This window comes from Bos mutus, chromosome 10 (genome assembly GCF_027580195.1).
Source record: "Bos mutus isolate GX-2022 chromosome 10, NWIPB_WYAK_1.1, whole genome shotgun sequence".
Taxonomy (NCBI): Eukaryota; Metazoa; Chordata; class Mammalia; order Artiodactyla; family Bovidae; genus Bos; species Bos mutus.
Genome location: NC_091626.1, coordinates 70241181 through 70263815, shown reverse-complemented (window position 1 = coordinate 70263815; position 22635 = coordinate 70241181). Strand labels below are relative to the sequence as shown.

Here is a 22635-nt window from a genome sequence, read left to right as displayed (position 1 = left end):
GATCATACGGGATTTTTCTGCCTGAATTATTTAACTCAGTATAATGCCCACCTATGTTGTCTTAGATGGCAGAATTTTCTTTTTTGATAATGGATGAGTAATATTCCACTATATATATATATATATATATATATATATATATATCAGATGTTCTGTATCCATTCATCCTTCAGTGGACAATTAGGTTGTTGCCACATCTTGGCGAATCATAAATAATGCTGCAATGAACATGAAGATGTAGATATATTTTTGAGACAGTGATTTCATTTCCTTTGAATATATACCCAGAAGAAAGATTGCTGGATCATAGGTAGCTCTATTTTTATTTTTTTGAGGAACTGTCATACTATTTTCCCTAATACAGCCATTTTTCCCACTGCAAAGCACAGTGAGTAGAGAAGTCATTCAGAAGACTAGGTTTCCAGGTGAATTTGTATTGTAAACCAGCTGTCCCAATACTCCAGGGATGAGTCCATTTAAACAGATGAGAGAGGCGGCTGGATAGGTAAACTACTATTGGAACATGCCTGACATATAAAGACATCACCATGACTCTATTACTGCCACTGCAGTACTAAAATAGCCTCCACCTGGTCCCTCTTGGGCTTCAATCCTTTCCCTTTCCTGAAAATAGTCTCAAAACAGTAGCCAGAGTAAACCTTTAAAAATATAGATCACATAATTTTACTTAATTTTTTAATTTTAAAAATTTTTACTGGAGTATAGTTGATTTACAAGGTTGGGTTAATTTCTGCTGTATAGCAAAGTGAATCAGTTATACATATACCTACATCTTTTTTAGATTCTTTCCCATATAGGTCATTATATTGAGTAGAGTTCCCTGTGCTATACAGTGGGGCTTTATGAGTTATCTATTTTATATATAGTAGTGTGGATATGCCAATCCCAATATCTAATTTATCCCTCCCTCCCTGCCCCCATAACCATAAATTGGTTTTCTACATCTGTAACTCTAATTCTGTTTTATAACTAAGTTCATTTGTACCATTTTTTAAGATTCCACATATAAGCAATATCATATGTTATTTGTCTTTGACTTACTTCACTCAGTATGACAATCTCTTGGTCCATCCATGTTGCAGAAAATGGCATTATTTCATTCTTTTTTATGGTTGACAATAATTTTACTTTTGTCCTTAACACTGTCCAGTAGCTTTCCAGCTCACCTAGAATAAAATCCAAAGGCTTTACCATGGCCTCATGCTACCTCTATGATTCTCTCCCTCTGTCACTCCATGCTATCCCCACTGGCTTTCCTACTGTTCGTCTAACATTCCAGGTTTTTACCAAGTGCAGGGGCTGTTCCCTGTGTCTGAAACTGCCCTTCCACAGAACAGCATCACTCTTCTTTTACAACCTTCAGATTTTTCTCCAGTGTCACATTCTCAAGGCCTTCCCTGGCCATATTATTTACAGTTTGAACACCCTCTTTACTCACTTCCTACCCTCCTTTCTGCTTTATTTTCACTCCTTAGCTAATCTGATATACATTTTACTTAAATTGTTTTACTTATTAGTTTCTCTCATCAAGCTGCATGAGGTCAGAGGTTTGCCTATTTTCTTCACTGCTATGACCTTGATCGTAATACATGACTACTTAGGAAATACTTGTTAAATACATAAACTAATACCTGCAAGTGCTCCTCCCTCCAACACGCATCCAGTTTCTGAAATCCTATATAAAGCAGCACCTTTCTCCCTACATACACACAGAGACCATCACTGAATTTCCTTACCGTGCTTTTTCCAAAATGTTTCATTTAGCACCATTCGACATATTATATATTCACGTATTTACTCTCTTCTTCCCTTCCCTGTGGATTCTAATTTCCACCAATGTTAGGACTGTATCCCCAGGGCCTTAGAACAGCACTTGACTCTGAGCAGGTACTAAGTAGTTACTTCTTGGATGAATTAATGAACCATTTCTGTCCGATACGATTCCCTACAAGATCAGAAACTCTGTCAGGGTGGCGCTGAGCTTCCAGCACAATCTAAGAGAAGCTCGCCAGTGAGAACTCTAAACCCCTAATCCAGTGCCTCTTAAAGGAAAGACAATGCCCCTTGAAGGGAACAGCAGAAACATCGGTGTTCCCCACTTCATTTCTGCCCCTAAAATTTAACCACAGGATTGACAGATCAGCCGAATGCAGAGAATAAAGGATTTAGTACATTACTAAGCGTACTAAACAGAGACTGTAAACTGTCTAGTGTTAACGAATTTACTAGACTTTGTAGTGCTTCGGACACTGGAAAAACAAAAGCTAGTTTCTCTGAAGCGGGAGCCAGCCTTACCCAGCCAGGATCTACACCACCCCGACCGCGAGGCTCAGGATTGGTCCAGGCTCCTCAGGCCTGGCTGGGCTTCCGGCCCACTTGTGAGAGAGGCAGTCCCGTGAGGCGCGTGGGCGGAGCGAGGCGGGGCGCCCCGGGCGTCCTCCCGCCCACCCAGCTCAGGATTGGCCGAGGCTCGGCAGGCACCACCCCGGCTAGGCGTCGGCCCGCATATGGGCGGGGTCGTCCTGTGAGGCGCGTGGGGCAAGCGGGGCCGCACCCGGGCCGGGGCTGGGTCCTGGCTTGACTTGGGGCTGGGTCCGGGGATGCTGCAGCGGGGCAAACCTGCGGGGTTTGAGCCTTGGCCGACGGATGGCCAACGTGCGGGTGGCGGTGAGGGTCCGGCCCCTCAGTAAGAGGTGAGTCTGGGCGGGAGGGGGCGCCTGAGGCGTCAAGTGAGCTGAAGGGAAGGCGGGGTCCCCGCCTCTCCCTTCAGTGAGTCTGGCGCGGAGAAATCAGACACAAAGTGGCCCAAGGGGCCAGCGTCCGGAAACCGTAAAGGCCTGGCTTGGGTTGGGTTTTCGATTAGTGCCCTGGCGGGGAGCACTTAGTGGAAAGCCTCGGGGTGGGCTGTCCTGTCCGTGTCCCCGGAGTCCCTGTGTCCCGGCAGGAGTTTTGAGGGACCGCGCACGGCTCAAGTTTTGATGCCCAGGTTGAGCCTTTCTCTTTGGATACGCTGAGAAGGGCTGGGAAGTATCTCTAAGTGGGAAGGGTCGGCGGTCTACTGTCTCTTCTTGGTGGCTCTGGAGTACCTGTAAGGACTGAGGGAGAATGGTGAGTTTCTGCGTGCACATGGGTTTCTCTGTGAAGAAGTGGAGGAAAGCAGGTTGTAAGGCATAAGAGAGAAATTGAGGCTCAGAGAGATCGTGGTTTCGTTCTGTGGGCGACTTCAGAAGTGTGAAGTAGGGGGAAGTCATTCTAAGCCCTTCCCTCAGCGTAGCCAGTTCCCGTTTGTTTGTTTGTTTGTTTGTTTTTCATGCAGGAATCTGATCCTACACTCCTCAGCTGTTGAGGCATCCAGGGTCCATAATTTCTTTCCCTTCATACTGATTTTTCCACTCACATGTTTGGAAAGTCAGGGAAGGCTTCACAGAAGGCTTGGTGTTTGAACCCAAACGCTTTTGCTGACAGGTAGAGGAGAAGGTGTAGAGAGCATTCTGTGAAAATACAGAGCGAGAGACTTAGGCTCTTAGGAAACAAAAGTTTCAGGCTTTTGAGGAGAGGCTGTGTGGAGGGAGATGAGTGGTAGGAGATAAACCTGGCAGAATGTGGTTTGGGACCTGAAGGCACATATTGGAACTATTTGAGAGGTTTAAAAATTTCCAGGACACAAGATGGCTTGAAAATTGGACAAAGCAGTCAGAAAAAGACATTGTCTCTCAGAACAAAATTCGGCTCTAGCAGGAGTAGGGCTTCCCTGGTGGCTCATTTGGTAAAGAATTTGCCTGCAGTGTGGGAGACAGGGGTTGGATCCTTGGGTTGGGAAGATTCCCTTGAGGAGGGCATGGCAACCCACTCCAGTATTCTTGCCTTGAGAATCCCATGGACAGAGGAGCCTGGTGGGCTACGGTCTATGGGGTCACGAAGAGTTGGACAGAGTTCACTGAGCGACTAAGCACAGCACACAGCACAGCAGGGTCTGTGTTTGTACTGACTGAAGGTGACTGGCTTGAAAAGTCATACAGTTGACAGAATAATGAGAGCACTGTGATAAGGGAAAGGGACAAAAAAGTAGGAAAAGACAGAAGTAGTACAATGGAAACTTCACTGGTGGTCCTGTGGCTAAGACCTTGCAAATCTAACACAAGGGGTTTGATTTCGATCCCTGGTCCGGAACTAGATCCCACATGCTACAATGAAGAGTTGGCAAGAGTTTGGCAGTCACAGTAGAGAATAACATGTCAAACAAAAGTGAAGGGAAAAGAAGGGCACAAAAGCTTATTAAGTCTTTAATAAATTTTATTTATTATTATTTTGGCTGTCCTGGGTCTTCACTATTGTGTGTGGGGTTTCTGTAGTTGCGGCCAGCGGGTTTCTCATTGAGGTGGTTTATTATGTTTTGGAGCATGGGCTCTAGAGCGCAGGCTCAGTAGTTGTGGTGCACAGGCTTAGTTCCTCTGTGGCCTGTTGAATCTTCCCGAACCAGGAATCGAACCTGCATCGCCTGCATTGGCAGGCAGGTTCTCAACCACTGACCACCAGGGAAGTTTGAAAAGCTTATTAACTTTTAGCTCAGGTTAAGAGCCTTGAGCAGCAAGGGGTAGAAGGGCAAGACAGCAGTTACCCAGGTATGAGAGGATTATAGCCTGCTGAAGATTCAGGAGCCGGGATGAATAAACCCAGCGTGACTCCAGCTAAGAAGTCCAAACTATTCCCCTCTTCTCACCACACTGTATTCCAGGGTTTGTTAACTTCCACCACCTTCGCTGAGGCTCATCTCAACATAGGCTATTTACTGATTATGTGATTTGTCCCAGCCTTCAAAAAAGTAATCAGCACAGATTCAGTTAACAAAGTCATTGGATCTTATGTGGTACTTGGATATAAATCTTAGAGCTCAAGCTTCCATTTTTTATTTTTCCAGATGAGAAATTGGTTTTGTTAAAGATCTAAAAGTAGGTAGAGCCAAGATTCCATTCACCAAACCAAGCTGCTCCTTCCTGAGATTACAGAAAAATTGCACTTCTTTCTCAAATGCCTGTTTGCTCAGTAGGACTAGTAGAGACCATCAATAAAATGATAATATGGAAAATGGTTTTAGTGCACTCCCTTTTACCACACAGTTGTTTTCATAATCAGAAAATCTGTGTCTCATTGTAAGATGCTGCCGCTTGTTTGTCCCAAATCATCATTGACAGAACATATTGGCCAATACTGTAGGCTCCGGAACACTTTCCACTGCCCTTTCAAAAAGGTAATTATCATAAACTATATTCCCTTTATGTGCTCTTCTTTTTAAATCTGTGAAATAGTATAACTACTTCAATGGTTTTTTGTGAAGATTAAATGAAAGGATACATTAAAAATACTTAGAACAGAGCCTGGCTGCTTTTAAGTGTCTGATAAAGTGCTAGCTATATAATTTTTAACAGCTATTTTTATTCCTCCTTGTTCTTAGCTGTTTTTTTAAATTGTATAAATGAGTAGATAACAAGTGGAAATGGCTTGGCCATTTTCTAAGACAGTGATCCTCAAATTATAGGATACATACAGTTCACCTGGGGAGCTTGTTATAATACAACTTGTTAAAAGGAATTCAAATTAGCTAGCTCCGAATCCCAGGGACGGGGGAGCCTGGTGGGCTGCCGTCTATGGGGTCGCACAGAGTCGGACACGACTGAAGTGACTTAGCAGCAGCAGCAGCAGCTCCACCACCTCCTGTAATTCTAATGAGTGAAGCCTGTGGACCACACTTTGAGAAACTGTCCTAGGAGTCAGTGTGTAACTGAGGATTTATTCCTTTGCAAAACCTTTAATCCTAAGGAATGAATGCCTATTGGTAGAATTCAGGCCCCAGAGGCAAGTGGTGGTAGCCACAGCAGACTTCTTTGAACTCTGTGCAGTCAGCTGCCCTGTTGAGGTTGATGTTCTTTCTTTCTCTTCTGCTCAACTTTAATTTGTCTTCATTTTGTTTTAGAATATTTTGGAACCACTAGGTTACCAATGGCTGTGGGCCAGGCAGGGAAGGGGTGGCATCTCACCAACTATAGTGTCATATCCTTTTGTCAAGAGGTCAAGTTCAAGACCTTTTTTTATTTTGGCTGCTTTATGCCAGAGTCCTAGGTGAATCCTTAAGAAAGGGCTCACTTAAAAAAGTTAGATTAAATAGATTTGCAAAAGTTTTTCCTCTTACTTTCTTTGTTGCTCAATTTTATTATAGCCTGTGTATTTTATAGTGGGTAAAGGGAGAATCAAACCTACTTTTAAATGCAGAAGGGAAAAAAAAATTAACACCAAAACTGAAAGATTTTCTTTAGGAGAGCTAGGGGCAGGGGATGCAGTTTTATAATCCTGGGGGACAAAGTATATCCGTACTGCCTTAAGTTCTGTCTAGTATGAAATATGAAAGAAAGAGCATCAGAGCCTTGAGGAAATTAAGTACCAGGAATGCCATCACCTGGGAGAAGGAAATTTTTTTCCAGTACTTTATTCCAAATGCACTGACTAGTGTACAAAAATAATCTTAAATCTAAAGACCCCTGTCTCACTGTGTATCCCTTGCCATCCCCTCCCCCCAAGTCCTCAAGGCCACATCCTGGGAACGCTGAGAGAAGATAAAAATGACATTGGACATATTTTCTCAACTTTCAGGTCCCAGGCCAGGAATAATTTAATTGATAGTTTTCACTGTAGCAGAAAGTGCCAGTGAGTTAACTCCCATCTGTTAATATTCTGGCCTTGAGCACTTTATTTTAAAATATTTATTTACTTATTTGGCTGTGTCAGGTCTTAAGTGAGGCACGTGGGCTCAGTAGTTTCCTCACAGCACGTGGAATCTTCCCAGACCAGGGATGGAACCCACATGCCTCTGCATTGGAAGGCAGATTCCTAACCTCTGGACAACCAGGAAGTCCCTGGCCTTAAGCACTTTAGCTAAAGCTCTTTATATTGTGAAAAAAGATTTCATATCTAGAATGGAGTGTATTCCATTCATTTTGGGCTTCAGTTTTATGAATCACTTGGATTAAGCCCCTTAAAGTGAATTTAAGCATTGGTTAGTTGTTAGAAGTGTTACTACATAACTACAATTTAGGAAGATCCTTAAGGATCTTGGCTGTTATTCTGACTTAAGATAATATAAGGAAAGGATTTAGGAAATATGTTCTCAGGTCTCAACAGAAAGGACTCTGAAACTTTTTTCATTATTTTATAATGAAATAAAATATATCATTATATTTATTTATGCTGAAAATATCGGAGGAAACAAGAAATGATGCCATGCTGTGCCGAGGATATTCTCAGGGTTTCCCAAGCCTGATTTCTGAGGCATATGGCTTTGTGCTTAGACAGATCTGGATTTAAATTCAGGCTCTGCCACTGCTAGCTGTGTGACCTTGGACAAATTACATAATTTTTCTCACCCTTAGTCTTTCATTTATTAAAAAAAAAGATCTGTCAGGAAGCTATGTCAGGACGGTGTGTTAAGAGGATAGCATAGGATGAAGTATAGCGTATGCTGTACTTAATACAATGCTTAGCACATAGAGGGTACCCAATAACATTGACTCTTCACTGTTCCCAAGCCAAATTCTAACAATCCAGAGAAGCATGCCAGCTCGGGGACTGCTTCAGACACCCCAGTTGTGGAGATGGCAGTAGGGAAATATTTTGTCCCAATAGTGCTGGTCTCAGCTGCTCTTTTCCTGATTAATTTAAAAAATTTGTGTCTTGCTTCTAGGGAGATCAAAGAAGGGGGAAAAATTATTGTGGAAGTTAATGGCAAAGTGGCAAAAATCAGGAATTTAAAGGTAAGCCTAAAATTGTTTTCCTTTTTCTTTCCCCTGAAGAACTAGTATTAATTATAGTGACTTCTGGGGTGAAGGTGTGTATGTGAATGCATTTAGAGAGGGGGAGTGGAAGAGGAAAGGGCATATAAGGGGAATTGTTAGAAGAGCTTTGACCAACCACAAAGCAAATATAAAAATACAACAGGGAAGAAGTTCCGGGGATGTAGTTACTGGAACCCAAGTTCTACCAAATGGGATACAGCTATTTTGGAAACTGGTTAGTAGTAGATATTTTGAAAGTAAACACATGGCCAGCTTAAATCATGTTGGGGGACAATTTGTTCGTATGTTTAACTTACCTGACCTTCTATTAGACGTTGGCTCAATCTTCTTATTGAATATCATTTCATTGAGAAGCATTAGCAGGGGTTTTAGTATGCATCTGCTAATACAGAACTCATTTTTAGCCACAGTGAGGCCAAGTAAAGACTTTAGATCCCAGAAGAGAGTTGGGCACTAGCCCAAGTCTTGCTGTAAATACTCTCCATAGATCTGACTGATCTTTGAGTCACAACTAGACAGACACTGGCAACTTCCTTCCCTACCCTTACTACTTCCTCTGGCTTATTTCCTCCATCCCATTCTTTTCTTTTCCCAGGCCAGGGGAAGTGGAAGGGATTCTTTCTTTCTGAGCCTTGAGTAGTGGAGGACAGGGAAGCCAGCCATGTGAATGCGGCTGTGGTCAGCTTGCAGGTGGTATTTGATGTTCCTGAGAGCTGAGGAAGCTGACTTGCAGGAGGAAGGTTTTCTGGACCCCAGTCCCTCCAGCCACATCCACTCTTGTGTTCCTCCCGTGATGTGATCCATTTCCTTTTGTCAGTAGCTCACTGCTGAGAGAGAAACCTGCCAGACTTTCAACAGGAGCTCCCCAGGGACAAAAGACCTGTCATTCTCTCCTGTCTCTTATTTATATCTCTGTTGCCTAATCACTTCAGCTGCTTTGTTCTGAGAGCTTATATTTTTGGTTCTTAAGAATAAATCTTGGCCAAGATCACACTCTAATCTGCCCCCTGCTCACCTCGCTGGCCAGCTATCCTCTTTTCTGAGTCCAGTTATCCACTCAGAATCTCTTCGTCATTCTGTCAGCCTCATTCTACTGTGGGTTTTAGTACCCAGTTCGAGGGATTGTTTCTCCCTGTCCAGAATCTAAATATTAAGTAGTAAGATAGGCATTTCTGTGAATAATGCCACTCTCCCCAGTACCTGGAGGTCGGTAGAATTTCCAAGCTGCTCTCTTCTACCCCGAGCAGTTGGATTGGGCCCAGCTCTTCTGTCCAACGTGCCTTCTGGAGGTGGATACCCCAGGGACTTCTGTGCAAGCTCTAGGTTGACAGAGCCTGTCAGGCCCAGGGACTGAATTACTCATGCAGGACTGGTATATTCTATAGAAATACTCAGAGAAGAAATGATAGTAAGAAGAGGAGGCCCAGGGAAGGAGAGGTTTTTTATCCCAAGCGGTCTTACGCCTCACAGGTCTGGTTTATATATAGATATGTGATAATATGATAGACATTTAATTCTCTGTTGCTTCATTGTACCTAACAAGATGAAGACAAAGATTACTTTTTCCCCCCCCTTTCAGGTAGATATCATAAAGGTTCTCATGATCAGTCCAGGTATCTCTATCTACAAGCAGAGGAATCAAGTGCCTCTGATTTGATTCTGATATTACAGTAGAGAAGATACTAGATTCTGTGTTTAATTTTAGGTGGACGGTCGACCTAATGGCTTTGGCGACTCCCGGGAGAAGGTTGTGGCATTTGGCTTTGATTACTGCTACTGGTCAGTCAACCCAGAGGATCCCCAGTATGCCTCTCAGGATGTGGTAATGTCATTTTCCTTCACTTTCCCAAGGTCTTTATAACTGGATAATTATTGGGAAATTAACGTGGAATCTGGGCCCTGGCTATTTCTTACTTATGTAGGTTGGTCAGAAACTAATGATGTTTTGGTCTGGGAAGTGTTGTCTGCAGCAGATCTGCTGAGGACTGAGAGGATGAGCCAAGCCTTTACTGGCTAACGCTATTGGTCATCCTTCCTGCTGCTTAGCTTTCCCACAAATTTCCAAGGCAGCAGGTCTGGTCAAGGAGGTCTACATAGGACTTCTGTTGCTGTGAAGCAGCAGCATTGTCCTGGTTGGAGCACTGTCAGAGGTCATGCATTTGGTCCCTGTGATGGCCAGCAAGCCTTGCCTGATTCACTGCTGTGACCACAGACAGTAGCTCTTATCCTAGCAGCTGCCAGGGTCCTTTCTAAAATTAGAAAAATAATATCTTTGGCTTTTCATATGTTCTTTCTTAAATGAGAAAGAGAATACTAGAGGAATATGTCCTTAGGAAAAAGTATTGAAAATGGATATATTTGGGGAAGAGCCCTAGACAACCATTGCCTATCAGTCTATATGCCTTTGAATAAAAAGCCAAAGTGTCTTTTCTGCTTAGTATTTCAATCCTTTGTGAAACGTTCCCTAATTATGCTAAAGATACCATTTTATCAAGTTTGAGTGATTTAGAGGACAGAATAGGCATACCTCATTTTATGACATTTGGTTTTATTGCACCTAATAGATACTGTATTATTTACAAATTGACTATTTGTGGCAACTCTGTATCGAGTAAGTCTGTCTGTGTCATTTTTCATAGCATTTGTTCACTTTGTGTCTCTGTGTGACATTTTGGTAGTTCTCATAATATTTAAAATTTTTAAATTATTATTCCATTTTTATGGTTATCTCTGGTCATGTCACCACTATGACTCACTGAAGGCTCAGATAATGGTTAGTATTTTTTAGTCTTAAAGAATTTTCTAATTAAGATTTGTTCATTGTTTATAAACATACTGCTATTGCACTTAGTAGACAGCAATATGTATAAATTGTCTTTGGTATGCACTGCTAAGTTGCTTCAGTCGTGTCTGACTCTCTGTGACCCCATGGACGGCAGCCCACCAGGCTCCCCTGTCCCTGGGGTTCTCCAGGCAAGAACACTGGAGTGGGATGCCATTTCCTTCTCCAATGCATGAAAATGAAAAGTGAAATTGAAGTCGCTCAGTCGTGTCTGACTCATCGCGACCCCATGGACTGCAGCCTACCAGGCTCCTCTGTCCATAGGATTTTCCAGGCAAGAGTACAGGAGTGGGGTGTCATTGCCTTCTCCATTGGTATGCACTAGGAAACCAAAAAATCCACGTGACTGCCTTTGTTGCAATTATTCACTTTATTGTGTTGGTCTGGAGCCAGACCTGTAACATCTGCAAGGTCTACTAGTACTGATTTTTCTGCTAGTGGAGACTTCTGAAGATGATTGGATAGTTCTAAATCATGGAAGTATAATTCCCCATCCTTCCCTTTTGAGGGGACCACGTGGAAACAAGATCCTAGACCACTGTGGGATTTGTTATTTTTGTTGGTCCCTTCTGTTATAATATGAGCACCTCACTTTTGTAGTCATAACTTATTTGCCATAAATGCTTAGCAGGTGCTGCTGCTGCTAAGTCGCTTCAGTCGTGTCCTACTCTGTGCGACCCCATAGACGGCAGCCCACCAGGCTCCCCCGTCCCTGGGATTCTCCGGCAAGAACACTGGAGTGCGTTGCCATTTCCTTCTCCAATGCATAAAAGTGAAAAGTGAAAGTGAAGTTGCTTAGCAGGTGCAGTGTGGGTATTACCTGGCCCCGACAAAGCCTTCTCTGTCCTTTGAAGGATGAGGGCTCTTGCAGATCCAGGCTTGTCTTGTGGCCCTGGACTTTTATCCCAATACTCAAGCATGTATGAGGTAACTGGTTTACTGGTGTTCATATTGTTCCACTGAGATCCTCCAAGAAGAGCCAGGAAAGGAACTGACTCTTAAGTAAGAGGAAGGTACTCCTAAAGCAGTTCACAGTTGTGACTGTATCTGTGGCATTGAAGACAGTGGCCTCTAGAAGAAAGTGTGAGCATTCCAATGGCTCCTTCCATTCTTCTTGGCCATGGCATACCTAGGACTGTTCTGCATATAAGAAACATTAACTATTTTGTGTAACATTTGATAGATAATCTGGGAAGTATATGTAAACAAAACAAAAATCACCATTTAGTGTACACTGTACAGGTATAATTTTGTTTTGAGGCTCATATTTTGTATTTATGTAGCTTAAGTGTGTAAAAATTATCTAGTGGAAACCCAGAAGCCCATAGAGGAGGGGAATTCATAAATGTGATTCCTCTTCTGTTGCCTGATTTGAAATTCAGTGGATAGATCAAATGGGATTTGGACAGGAAGCCTGTGCAGAGAGATAAAACCAGTGCCTCCTGAAATTTATTCTGGTTTGTTTACTAAAAGTCTGAGGCATTCATTGGGTAGTATATGAGCGGGAAGGAAAGGAATCTCTGTCACAGGCTGGAGAAGGGCCAGAGTTTCCAGAATGTTGTCAACACTCAGATCCACCTAATTTGTTTGGAGGGATTCATCACTGACAGAAATTGGAGTCCAGACTTTTAACCCTAATCAGTATGGCTCTGAGGTCACCAGGGTTAGGAGAGGCAGATTGTTATAAAATAGGACTTGACATAGGAAAGAGTTTATATGTCATCTGGTTCTTCCTCTCCCAAAATACAGCAGTGCTTTTTACTGTCTTTCTGATCATATTGTGCATCATCCCCCAAATCTTCCATGCCTCTTTGTAGTCAGACTGTTCTCCTTAACCACCTAGCCCCTGGCAATGTTTTCGTCCCTACAGTTTTATCTGCTTCATAATGCTGTAAAAGTGTAATATAACAGTAGGTAGCCTCTTGAGTCTGCCTTACTTCACTTAGCATGATGTATTGAGTACTTGAGATTCACCTCTGCTGTGGTTTGTAATCTGACCTTGATTCAGACTCATGTAAATAATTTTCTTGCCCCAAAGGAATCTTATGGCTTTGAAAACATTGATTCTAACTGTAAAGAGTGAGGGACCAAGTCCCTGGAGGACTGTACCTCCTTTTATGAAGGAAGGACTGTCATCACCCTCAGAAATACAGCACTGATTTCAAAATATCCAGATATCTGCGTTGAAATATTCCCCACTGGTCTTAGGGGGCTTTTGAGCGACATCATAAACCATTGCATGATAGAAGTTGATGAGAATCCACCTATTTGGTGTTGGTGCTGTCTCCTCCTCATGGTCTTTTAGAATGTTAGAGCTTGAAGGGAACCTAGCAGTCATCCAGGCCAGGTTTTCCCAACCTCAGCACTATTAATATTCTGGCTGTGTAATTCTTTGTTGTGAGGAATCTGTTCTGGGCACTGTAGGATCTTTAGCAGTGTTGCTGGCCTCTAGTCTCTAGATGCTGGTAGTAGTCCTAAATATGACAATCAAAAATGTTTTCAGACAAGGCCCGTCTTCTAGGCCAACCCTCTTATGTTCCAGATACAAAGTATAACTAACATAGGCTTATATAGGCAGTTAATGCCCAAGCAGGACTAGAACCTTGCTTGCTCTGGTGGCCTTTGCATTGCGTTGTGTCATTCTACCTCCTCTCTTTATGCATATGTTACAGCCTCAAAAAATTAGTTCAAGATTAAAATTCCTTAGTGCTTTAGCACTTCCCAGTCCTTAATGGTGACACACTTAAACACATAGATCAGGTGTCAACAAATATGAGTCTGTAGAGAGCAAGTCAACTGTAAGTTCTTCTGAGAGGCAGCTTCCTCGTTAATTATCTATAGATCCTAAATGTTTATCATTTCATTTGACTCTCTCCCCAAAATCTATCAAACATATGTTTTACTCCGTTTTATAGATAAGGAAACTGAGGCATGAAAGGTTACAAGGCTTACCTGAGTCACTTAGCCAGTGAATAAGTAGTGAAGCAAGGATTCAAACCCAAGACAGCCCGGCTCTAAATTGTGTGTTGTGTCCACCAAGCCTCACTGACTCTCAACATTAAACAATTCTCGTTTAGTCTACTAGTGACCTGGTTCTCTCTTTCTACGTGTTATCTGTTTCCACCGTTTCAACTTGAAATGGAGAAGATTTTATCCTCTTTCAGTAGTTGGGGAAATTTAGGCTTAAAGAGATTATATGATCTGCCCAAAGTCACACAACAAGAAAATGAGTCTTGGATTTGAACGCAGGATCATGTGAATGCAAAGTTCATATTCTTTTATAAAAATATAGAAAGAGGTATATAGTAAAAGGAAGAGAAGGAAAATTGAGGAGAAGGGATGATGGGAAAGAGAGAGAAAAGGTTATGGTGAATGGGGATTGGCAGGGGATTATACTATCTGATTTGACATCAGAATCGTGGGGTAATGGACATCAGCATTCCATTTTTTTTTTTTTCCAATTTGAAAGCAATCGTTGTTTATTAACTGACTAGATTGCGAAAATAATTATGGTAGATACCTTAGTTCATCCTTCTAATAAGCCTGTTGATCTAGTCTTCCCAGTTGCCAGCATCTCCACCTTCTACAAAATGGGTGGTCTTTTTCTTCATTCCTCCTCATGGAGAAGACAATTTAAAGGGTCACAGGAAGCTGCTTGCTTCTTTGAAACATTTTCTAACATAGACGTCATGAATCATATCCTCCATACAGATGATGCCATATTTCCCAAGAGATTGTGCAATCAATGTGTTATCCATCAGGGCAATTCACTTCTTGTTGATTTTGCCATAACCTTACTTAAGAGATGAATTCATTTACAGACTTCAGATTTGGGTACCCCCATTCAATGTATTGGAGAAGGACATGGAAATCCACTCCAGTATTCTTGCCTGGAGAATTCCATGGACAGAGTAACCTGGTGGGCTACAGTCCACAGGGTCACAAAGAGTTAGACACTACAAGTGACTGAGCACTCTTGAAGTTAGAACTGGATTTGAATTCAGGCACAGCCACTTATTAGCTGGCTTTCTTCAGACAGATAACTTAACCTCTCTTAGTTTTTTTAGCTGGAGTTACTGTGAGGAGGAAAGAAAGAATGATGTGAAGTATTCAGTCTAGGGCTTGGCAACTAGAAGTTGAGTAAATGAGGTCATGAGTTTTGTGGCTTGGGCTGTGATTATCACTATCACAGTACAAGAGAAGCAAGGCTCATGCTTCTTTCTAAGAGCTGAACTAGTTTTGAAAATCTTTGAATCTGTTGTGCTCACTTCTGGGACCAGCATGCTCCACTTGGAAAATTAACTTCCCTCCCTTCCTCCCGGTCAGGAACATCTGTTGGAGCGGGAGTCCTCTGCTCAAGCATATTGTGTTTGGGTGATTACGTGTTTGTAAAAATTTCCATGAAGAGCATTAGCTCAGCTTTACCCACCAAGGACTGTGAGTGGCTGTCAAAACAAGTGCAGACTGAGTCAACAGAAAGCCAATCAGGAACAAAAAACCACCCAGCCCTTGTGGAACGTAATTGCTTCTATACTCCTGGGAATCTTTATTTTAAAGTGCTTTTGTTATTTGGCTAAAACACAATGCCTAAAATGCCTGTAGCTTTTCTACATGAAAAGTTGTGTGAGTGAGCAGAGATTTCCTCCCCACAACTACCAAATTCAAAACTGAAATTCTAGTAGCACTGTGATTGTGTTTGTTGTTGTTTACATGTCCACAATACGCTGAACATCACACAACACACAAAGACCATCCTTGCTTACCCTCAAAGAGCCCTGGCAGGGGCCACGATGGAGGCAGTGTGTGTGTGTGTGTGACGTGCATGCATTCATGTATGTTTGTGTTACAGGTTCTTTGGTGAACATACTCTCCAGTCCTGGACTCCAGTTTAAGGATGTTAGGCACCTGGAAAGGCTTCAGAGGAAAACCCCACACATCCCAAAATGATTAAAGGGCCGGCTTCAGGAACCAAGAGGAAAGCTACTGTCAGTGTAGTGCACGCCATGTGTGTGATTATTTAATGAAGAACATTGCTCCGGAGACAGGAAAGACAGGTGACAATAGTGCTTTGCAAGTATGGAGCATGATGATTTTAAGTTTATGCAGCGTTAGAACAAGCTGGTCTTCATTGCCATTAGGAGAAAATAGAAGAGAATTCCCTGGCCATCCAGTGGTTTGTACTCTGCGCTTTCATTGCTGAGGGCACAGGTTGAATCCCTGGTCAGGCAACTGAGTTTCCGCAAGCTGTGCAGCACAGCCAAAAAAAAAAAAAAAGGAAAAAATAGAGAAATTTTGGATTAAATTACAAAACACTGTTTGTAATTAGGACATGAAGAGTACCTTGTGCAGAGTTTTTGAATCCAGCTAAATAGTTTTGACTTTAGAATTCCAGAATTTTGGTGTTAGAAGAAATACTAGAGACCATCATGACACATATTTGAAGGATAAAGGCATAGAGAGACAAAAATAGCAATTATAGGGTGTTTTTTTCTTTTTGGCTAGTCCAGAATTATGCTTGATGTTGTATGGAAATGTCTGTTGCTTATTCTAGCGACAGGGTCGTGAACTGCAACACAGAGTTTCCTGCAGGGCAGGAAGTGTGCTGCTTAACAGAATCCCAAGGAAAGATCTTGTTCTTGAGACTGGGCCTCTCCCTGGCTCTGTACTCCATCAAGATGAGGACATAGCATTGTAGCCATCTAGTAGTATTTGGCGGCATTGAACGCCTACTATTATAGGTTCTCTAATGTGACATATGCTTTTTTGTACAGTTCTTCTGTGTATTCTTGCCACCTTTTCTTAATTTCTTCTGCTTCTGTTAGGTCCTTGCCAGTTTTGTCCTTTATTGTGCCTATCCTTGCGTGAAATGTTCCTTTGGTATGTCCAATTTTCTTAAGAGATCTCTAGTCTTTCCCATTCTGTTGTTTTCCTCTATTTCTTTGCATTGTTCACTTAAGAAGGCTTTCTTATCGCTCCTTGCTATTCTCTTGAGTATATCTTTCCCTTTCTCCTTTGCCTTTCACTTCTTTTCTCAGCTATTTGTAAGGCCTCCTCAGACAACCACTTTGCCTTCTTACATTTCTTTTTCTTGGGAATGGTTTTGGTCACCACCTCCTGTACAATGTTATGAACCTCCATTCATAGTTTTTTGGGCACTCTGTCTACCAGATCTAGTCCCTTGAATCTATTTGTCACCTCCACTGTATAATCATAAAGGATTTAATTTAGGTCATACCTGAATGGCCTAGTGATTTTCCCTACTTTCTTCAATTTGAGCAGTTCCACAAACTATGGAATATTCTTGATGAAATGGGAATACCAGACCACATTACTTGCCTCCTGAGAAACCTGTATGCAGAACAAGAAGCAACAGTTAGAACTGGATGTGGAACAACGGACTGGTTCATAATTGGGAAAGGAGTACCTCAAAGCTGTAAATTGTCACCCTACTTATTTAACTTATATGCAGAGTATATCATGAGAAATGCCAGGCTGAATGAATCACAGGCTGGAATCAAGATTCCTGGGAGAAATATTAACAACTTCACATATGCAGATGATACCATGTTAAAGGCAGAAAGCAGAGAGGAACTAAAGAGCCTGTTGATGAAGGTGAAAGAGGAGAGTGAAAAAGCTGGCTTAAAATTCAGCATTCAAAAAACTAAGATCATGGCATCCAGTCCTATCACTTCATGGCAAATAGATGGGGAAAATGTGGAAACAATGACAGATTTCATTTTCTTGGGCTCCAAAATCAATGCAGACGGTAACTGCAGCCACAAAATTAAGACACTTGCTCCTTGGAAGAATAGCTATGACAAACCTAGACAGCATATTAAAAAGCAGAGACATCACTTTGCCACAAAGGTCTGTATAGTCAAAGCTATGGTTTTTCCAGTGATCATGTATGGATGTGAGAGTTGGGCCATAAAGAAGGCTGAGCACCAAGGAATGGATGCTTTCAAACGGTGGTGCTGGAGAAGACTCTTGAAAGTCCCTTGGACAGCAAAGAGATCAAAACAGTCAATTCTAAAGGAAATCAACCCTTTAATTGGAAGGGCTGATGCTGAAGCTGAAGCTCCAGTGTTGTGGCCACCTGATGGGAAGAGCTGACTCATTGGAAAAGACTCTCATGCTGGGAAATATTGAGGGCAAGAAGAGAAGGGGACAACAGAGGATGAGATGGTTGGATGGCATCACTGACTCAATGGACATAAGTTTGAGCAAACTCAGAGAGATAGTGAAGGACAGGGAAGCCTTGTGTGCTGCAGTTCATGGGGTTGCAAAGAGTCAGACACGACTTAGCGACTGAACAACGACAACAACATTGTGACCAGGCTGGGGGCTACTTACTGTTTCCACAGAAATAACATTTCTGTCTGGGGACTGCAACCCATTATAAGATGATAATTGACCTATGACCTCCTGCCTCAGAAAGTAAGTAGGGTGAGGCAGAGAGGAGTATGACCCTCACTTTTGTTGTTTCTGCTGTACTTGGAATGTGAATGAAGGCTTTGGAGAAGAGGAAAGAAGGTGGAAGAGTTACTGAAACTGAAGAGGGACCCTGGAGGAGCAGGAGAATGGGAAAACATGAAGAAGAAACTAAGGTGAGAAGGAATTTGAGAGTTTACAGAGGGGTTAGGATTATATCATTTTTTATAGTAGATAATCATTTCTAATTTGGGTATAGGAACAGGCTCGGATAGGTTGAGTAGCTTGCTTGAAGGTCACACAATCAAGTAATGGAGCCAGGATTCAAACCTTTGACTGTGTGATTCCGAACTCCAAGCTCTCAAATGCTGCACTATTTATACATAGTTCTCTTTGTTTCTGTATTTCCAGTGCTGCACGTCTTAAATGATCAATCAGTGGTTAGCGGATTGATAATTTCATTTATGGTTCAATGGATGAGAAACAAGCAGGACTCTGCCTTCCTGAATCTTGTGGCCTATTTTGAGAAGGCCTTGCAGTTTGCCTAAGCTAGAGAGCCACAGACATCTATGAATTTCTCTGTGCATCCCTTTCCCTAATGCATATATGTGCTAGGGCAGCTGGGGAGCGTGTGGGCGTCAAAGGATTTTTCTCATGAATATTTGCAGAGCTGTGTACATTCCATCGCTAGTGCTAGTTCTTCCCAACCAAGATGGAGACAGAAGTAGAAGGGAGAGAATTTTACAAGAAAAAGCCTTTTTGTGCAATAATTGGATGGGGCTCTGCAGGCCTGAGTGGGGGAAGGGAGATTACCATGAGTGTTTCATTTCAGCACATTCCCTTTGCCAACAGCACAGCTGCTTGGCTCCATAAGCGTGTCCATGGGCTGGATTTTAAAGGAATAAGGTCATTCTTTTGGCTTCATCTAAACTCATTTTTTCCCCTCTCTAGAAACTTGATTGTCAGTCTTTAAAGGGTAGCTTTTAGACTTAGAAAAAAATTTGAAGAACTGAGATCCTTGACACTTAATGCTTGCTGTTGGTGCTGGATGTCTGTACAAAAATGAACAGCAGAAATGAGAGAAATCTTATAAAAGGCAAAAGCTTGTTTGGATTTTTTTTTTCTCCTCTGTGAGCCAAGGGTAACAAGGAATTTCTGGTACTATCTGGAGTCCTTGAGATTTAGCCTGGAGAGAGAGGTTGTGTATAGGAGTGGCATGCCCAAAGCTTGATAGTCAGCTGGAAACTTGGGGCAGCCTAAGCATAAATACAGATAGAGATCCTGAGACATGTCCTTGCTGTTCCTGCAGTGCTGAGAAGTTGCCCTATACTCCACTTCCTTTACACTTGAATTTGTCCTGGATTTAAAAGGATTGTCAGTTGATTGCTTGAAGATGAGAGGCATGATGAGAGATGATCACTTTGAGGATCTTTGGAAAAACTGATTTGCAAAATCACCCGAACAAGAGGATGTAAAATGAAGAACAGCCCTTTGAACAAAAGGTCTGTGTATTCACCACAGTGGACACGTGTTCACAGGCAGACTGATAACAGTAAGCTTCTCCATTAGGAGCCACCTGGTCTGCATGTCCAGGCGCTGAACTCTCTCCACATACTTGCACAGTGAGCCTGTGTCTGGTCCCCTCTCAGCACCTTTCAGTGGTCCTGTTTGCGGGGAGCCAGTCCAGCTGACCAACAAAAGGCCCCTGCTAAGTGCAGTGTTCCGAAAAGGGTTCAGAAAGTGTCGGGAAAGAAATGGGACTGGTCTCTCTCTAGTTCTTTGCTCAGCAGAAAGCAGACAGCTGCATAAAATGTGTTAGTAGGTTAATTAATTAAAATATTTTGCTCTAAAGATGATACAAGCTACCTGGAAAATGTTCAAACAGTCCAGAAGGGTATAATGTAAAACCCCAAACCCCTTCCCCTTTCATACTTCCCTACTGGTCTCATTCTTCAGAGGTAACCACTTATCTTTATTTTTTTTTATTTTTATTAACCACTTATCTTTAAAAAAAAAAAAAAGTACTAACAGGCTTACACTGTATATTTTATTTTCTACTGGCTTTACTTTATCACCTTATCTTGGCCCTAATTTATTGGCAATACCTATAGGCAATAGGCAATACCTATTAAAACAATAGGCAATACCTATTGTTTTAATGCTATATAGAATTCCATCGTACAAAGGTATTGTAGTTTAATTATTTTTCTAGTGATGTATGGTTTGAATATATTATATATAATTATAATTCCATAATTATGGATTCCTGATATTATATAATATGTATTATATTATGTGTCTGCTGTTCTCTGTAATACTAGAGTGAGCGTCTTTAATTTCTAGTAGTATAGCTGCTTGTTTGGAAAGTAGTATATTTTAAATTTCAATATATTTTTGTCTAATTTCCTTCCCAAAAGATTATACCAATTTACATGCTTAACAGTAGTGTATCAGAATACTTTACCACATTCCTTGTCAATACTATGTGTTATCAAACTCTTTAATCTTTGCCTGTCTTATTAGAAATGGTATCCTATTTTTAGTTTTTCTTTATGTTATATTTTATGAGCATCTCTGTATGTTTCTGGGCCATTTGTATACTTTCTTCCCTGTGAATTATGTGTTCATGTATTTTTCCCCATTTTTCTACTGTACTGTTCATCTTTCTCTTATTTTTAAGAGCAGTTAGAATATTAAGGAAAATGTTCCATGTCATAGATGTTGCAATTGTTTCCCCTGTTTACTTTTGTTTTGATTTTGTAATTTTTCCCCTGTGTGTGTGTTTAAATGTAGTCAAATTTATTGACCTTTCTCTGTGGCTTTCTGGTATATTAAGCTTAGAAGGGCCTGCCATTCTGAAGTTATGAAAGTATTTGCTTTTTTTTTTTTCTGGTATACTAATGAATTTATCTTCTTAATTTAAATATTTGATCCATTTGAAATTTTTTGGTGAAGGAAATGAGGTGGGGCTTGAACATCCGTCCTTTCTCCGCTAATAATGTTACGGGAAACACACTGACTGAAGCTTCCCATCCTGGCCAGGCACCATAGTAACCATTTGGATGAGTTATTTTATGACAGGAGGTTCCTTACTAGGAACATGGAACTAATAAGCCACCACCAATAGGAATAGTTCTGGAAAGGTCAAAAGAAGATGCCACCTGTCTTACCACCTCCCAGAATCCTTCTCACTGGCATCCGTCTTGGCTGAGCAACCAGGAAGGACACTGAGTCAAAATGATTGGCCAGAAACAACCTGGAAACTAATCCCATCACCATAATACCTGAGACTGCAAGCCACATGGCAGAGCGGTCCTCCTGGGTTCCCCCACCCTCCTGCTCTCTGCCCAGGCACCCCTTCCCAATAAAGTCTCTTGTTTTGTCAGCACGCGTGTCTCCCTGGACAATTCATTTTCGAGTATTAGGGAAAAAACCCCTTTTGGGCCCTGGAAGGGGTCCCCCTTTCTGCAACAATATGAAAAAGCCATTTTTATCATTTGCTTAATTCCTGGGTATACCTGGGGTCTCTTTTAAAATTATTTTATTTCATTGATCTATTTGTACTTTTGTGCCAGAACTATATATAGTGTTTCAGAAGTTTCTTTTCCAAGATCTGAAGTTAGGGGTGGTCATTATTGTGTCTTGGCTCTAATTAGTCTGTGGTTTACACATATTTGCATAAGCTCAGCTTCCAGCAAAAATATCCTTTTTAGAGTCCTGAGCAGGGGCTTCCCAGGTGGTGGTGGTGGTGGTGCTGCTAAGTTGCTTCAGTCGTGTCCGACTCTGTGCGACCCCATAGACGGCAGCCCACCAGGCTCCGCCGTCCCTGGGATTCTCAAGGCAAGAACACTGGAGTGGGTCAGGTGATGCTAATGGTACAGAATCTGCCTGCTAATGCAGGAGATTTAAGAAAGTGAGGTTCTATCCCTGAGTCGGGAAGATCCGCTGGAGGAGGTCATAGCAACCCACTCCAGTATTCTTGCCTGGAGAATCCCATGGACAGAGGAGCCTGGCAGGTGAAAGCTGATAGAGTCTCATAGAGTTGGACAGGACTGAAGCAACTTAGCATAGACACATGCAGAATCCTGTACAGGTGTGGGGATGAAGGGAAAGAATGTGTTTATATCTTTTTTTTTGTTTGCTTTTACCTTTTAACCCTTTTCTCTTACCTCTCCATTAAATCAACATTAAGTTTGATGTCTTATTTGTGAAAGTTCACTAAGATCCTATAATATGTGATTATTTCACCTTCTTCATTCATTCAACCTACATCTGAAAAATAAGCCAAGAATTGTGCAAGGCACTGGAAATAATCCATAAGAGTTAAACATTGTACTTACCCATGAAAAACTTAGTTCTTGAGGGAGACAGGTACATAGAGTTAATTATCTTACAGTGTGGTAAATACTGTAGTAAATATTTTATTAAACATTTGAAAAATCTTGAAGAGAGAGGTTAGCCTTTTTTCATTGGGAGTGGGGGTGTTGTCAACAAGTC

The 22635-nt window shown here is 41.8% G+C and overlaps 1 protein-coding gene across 10 annotated transcripts in view; it reads left to right on the top strand.

Annotated features, from left to right (window-relative positions):
* The first annotated feature begins 2560 nt into the window (after positions 1-2560).
* STARD9 (StAR related lipid transfer domain containing 9) overlaps positions 2561-22635 on the top strand; it is a 121278-nt gene continuing 101203 nt past the window's right edge. For 6 of the 10 annotated variants that reach the window (XR_011465683.1, XM_070378133.1, XM_070378130.1 and 3 more), the window contains exons 1-3: positions 2561-2714; positions 7754-7823; positions 9571-9687. Coding sequence is in view for 7 of the 10 variants with exons in the window: in XM_070378133.1 (XP_070234234.1) it covers positions 2668-2714; positions 7754-7823; positions 9571-9687 (234 nt within the window). In the remaining 3 variants the exon portion in view is untranslated. Of the gene's footprint in view, positions 2715-2847; positions 3130-5186; positions 5270-7753; positions 7824-9570; positions 9688-15556; positions 15762-16986; positions 18315-18424; positions 19641-22635 lie in introns of those variants that run through there. The other 4 variants (XM_070378135.1, XM_070378131.1, XM_070378132.1 and 1 more) reach the window with 4 other exon arrangements.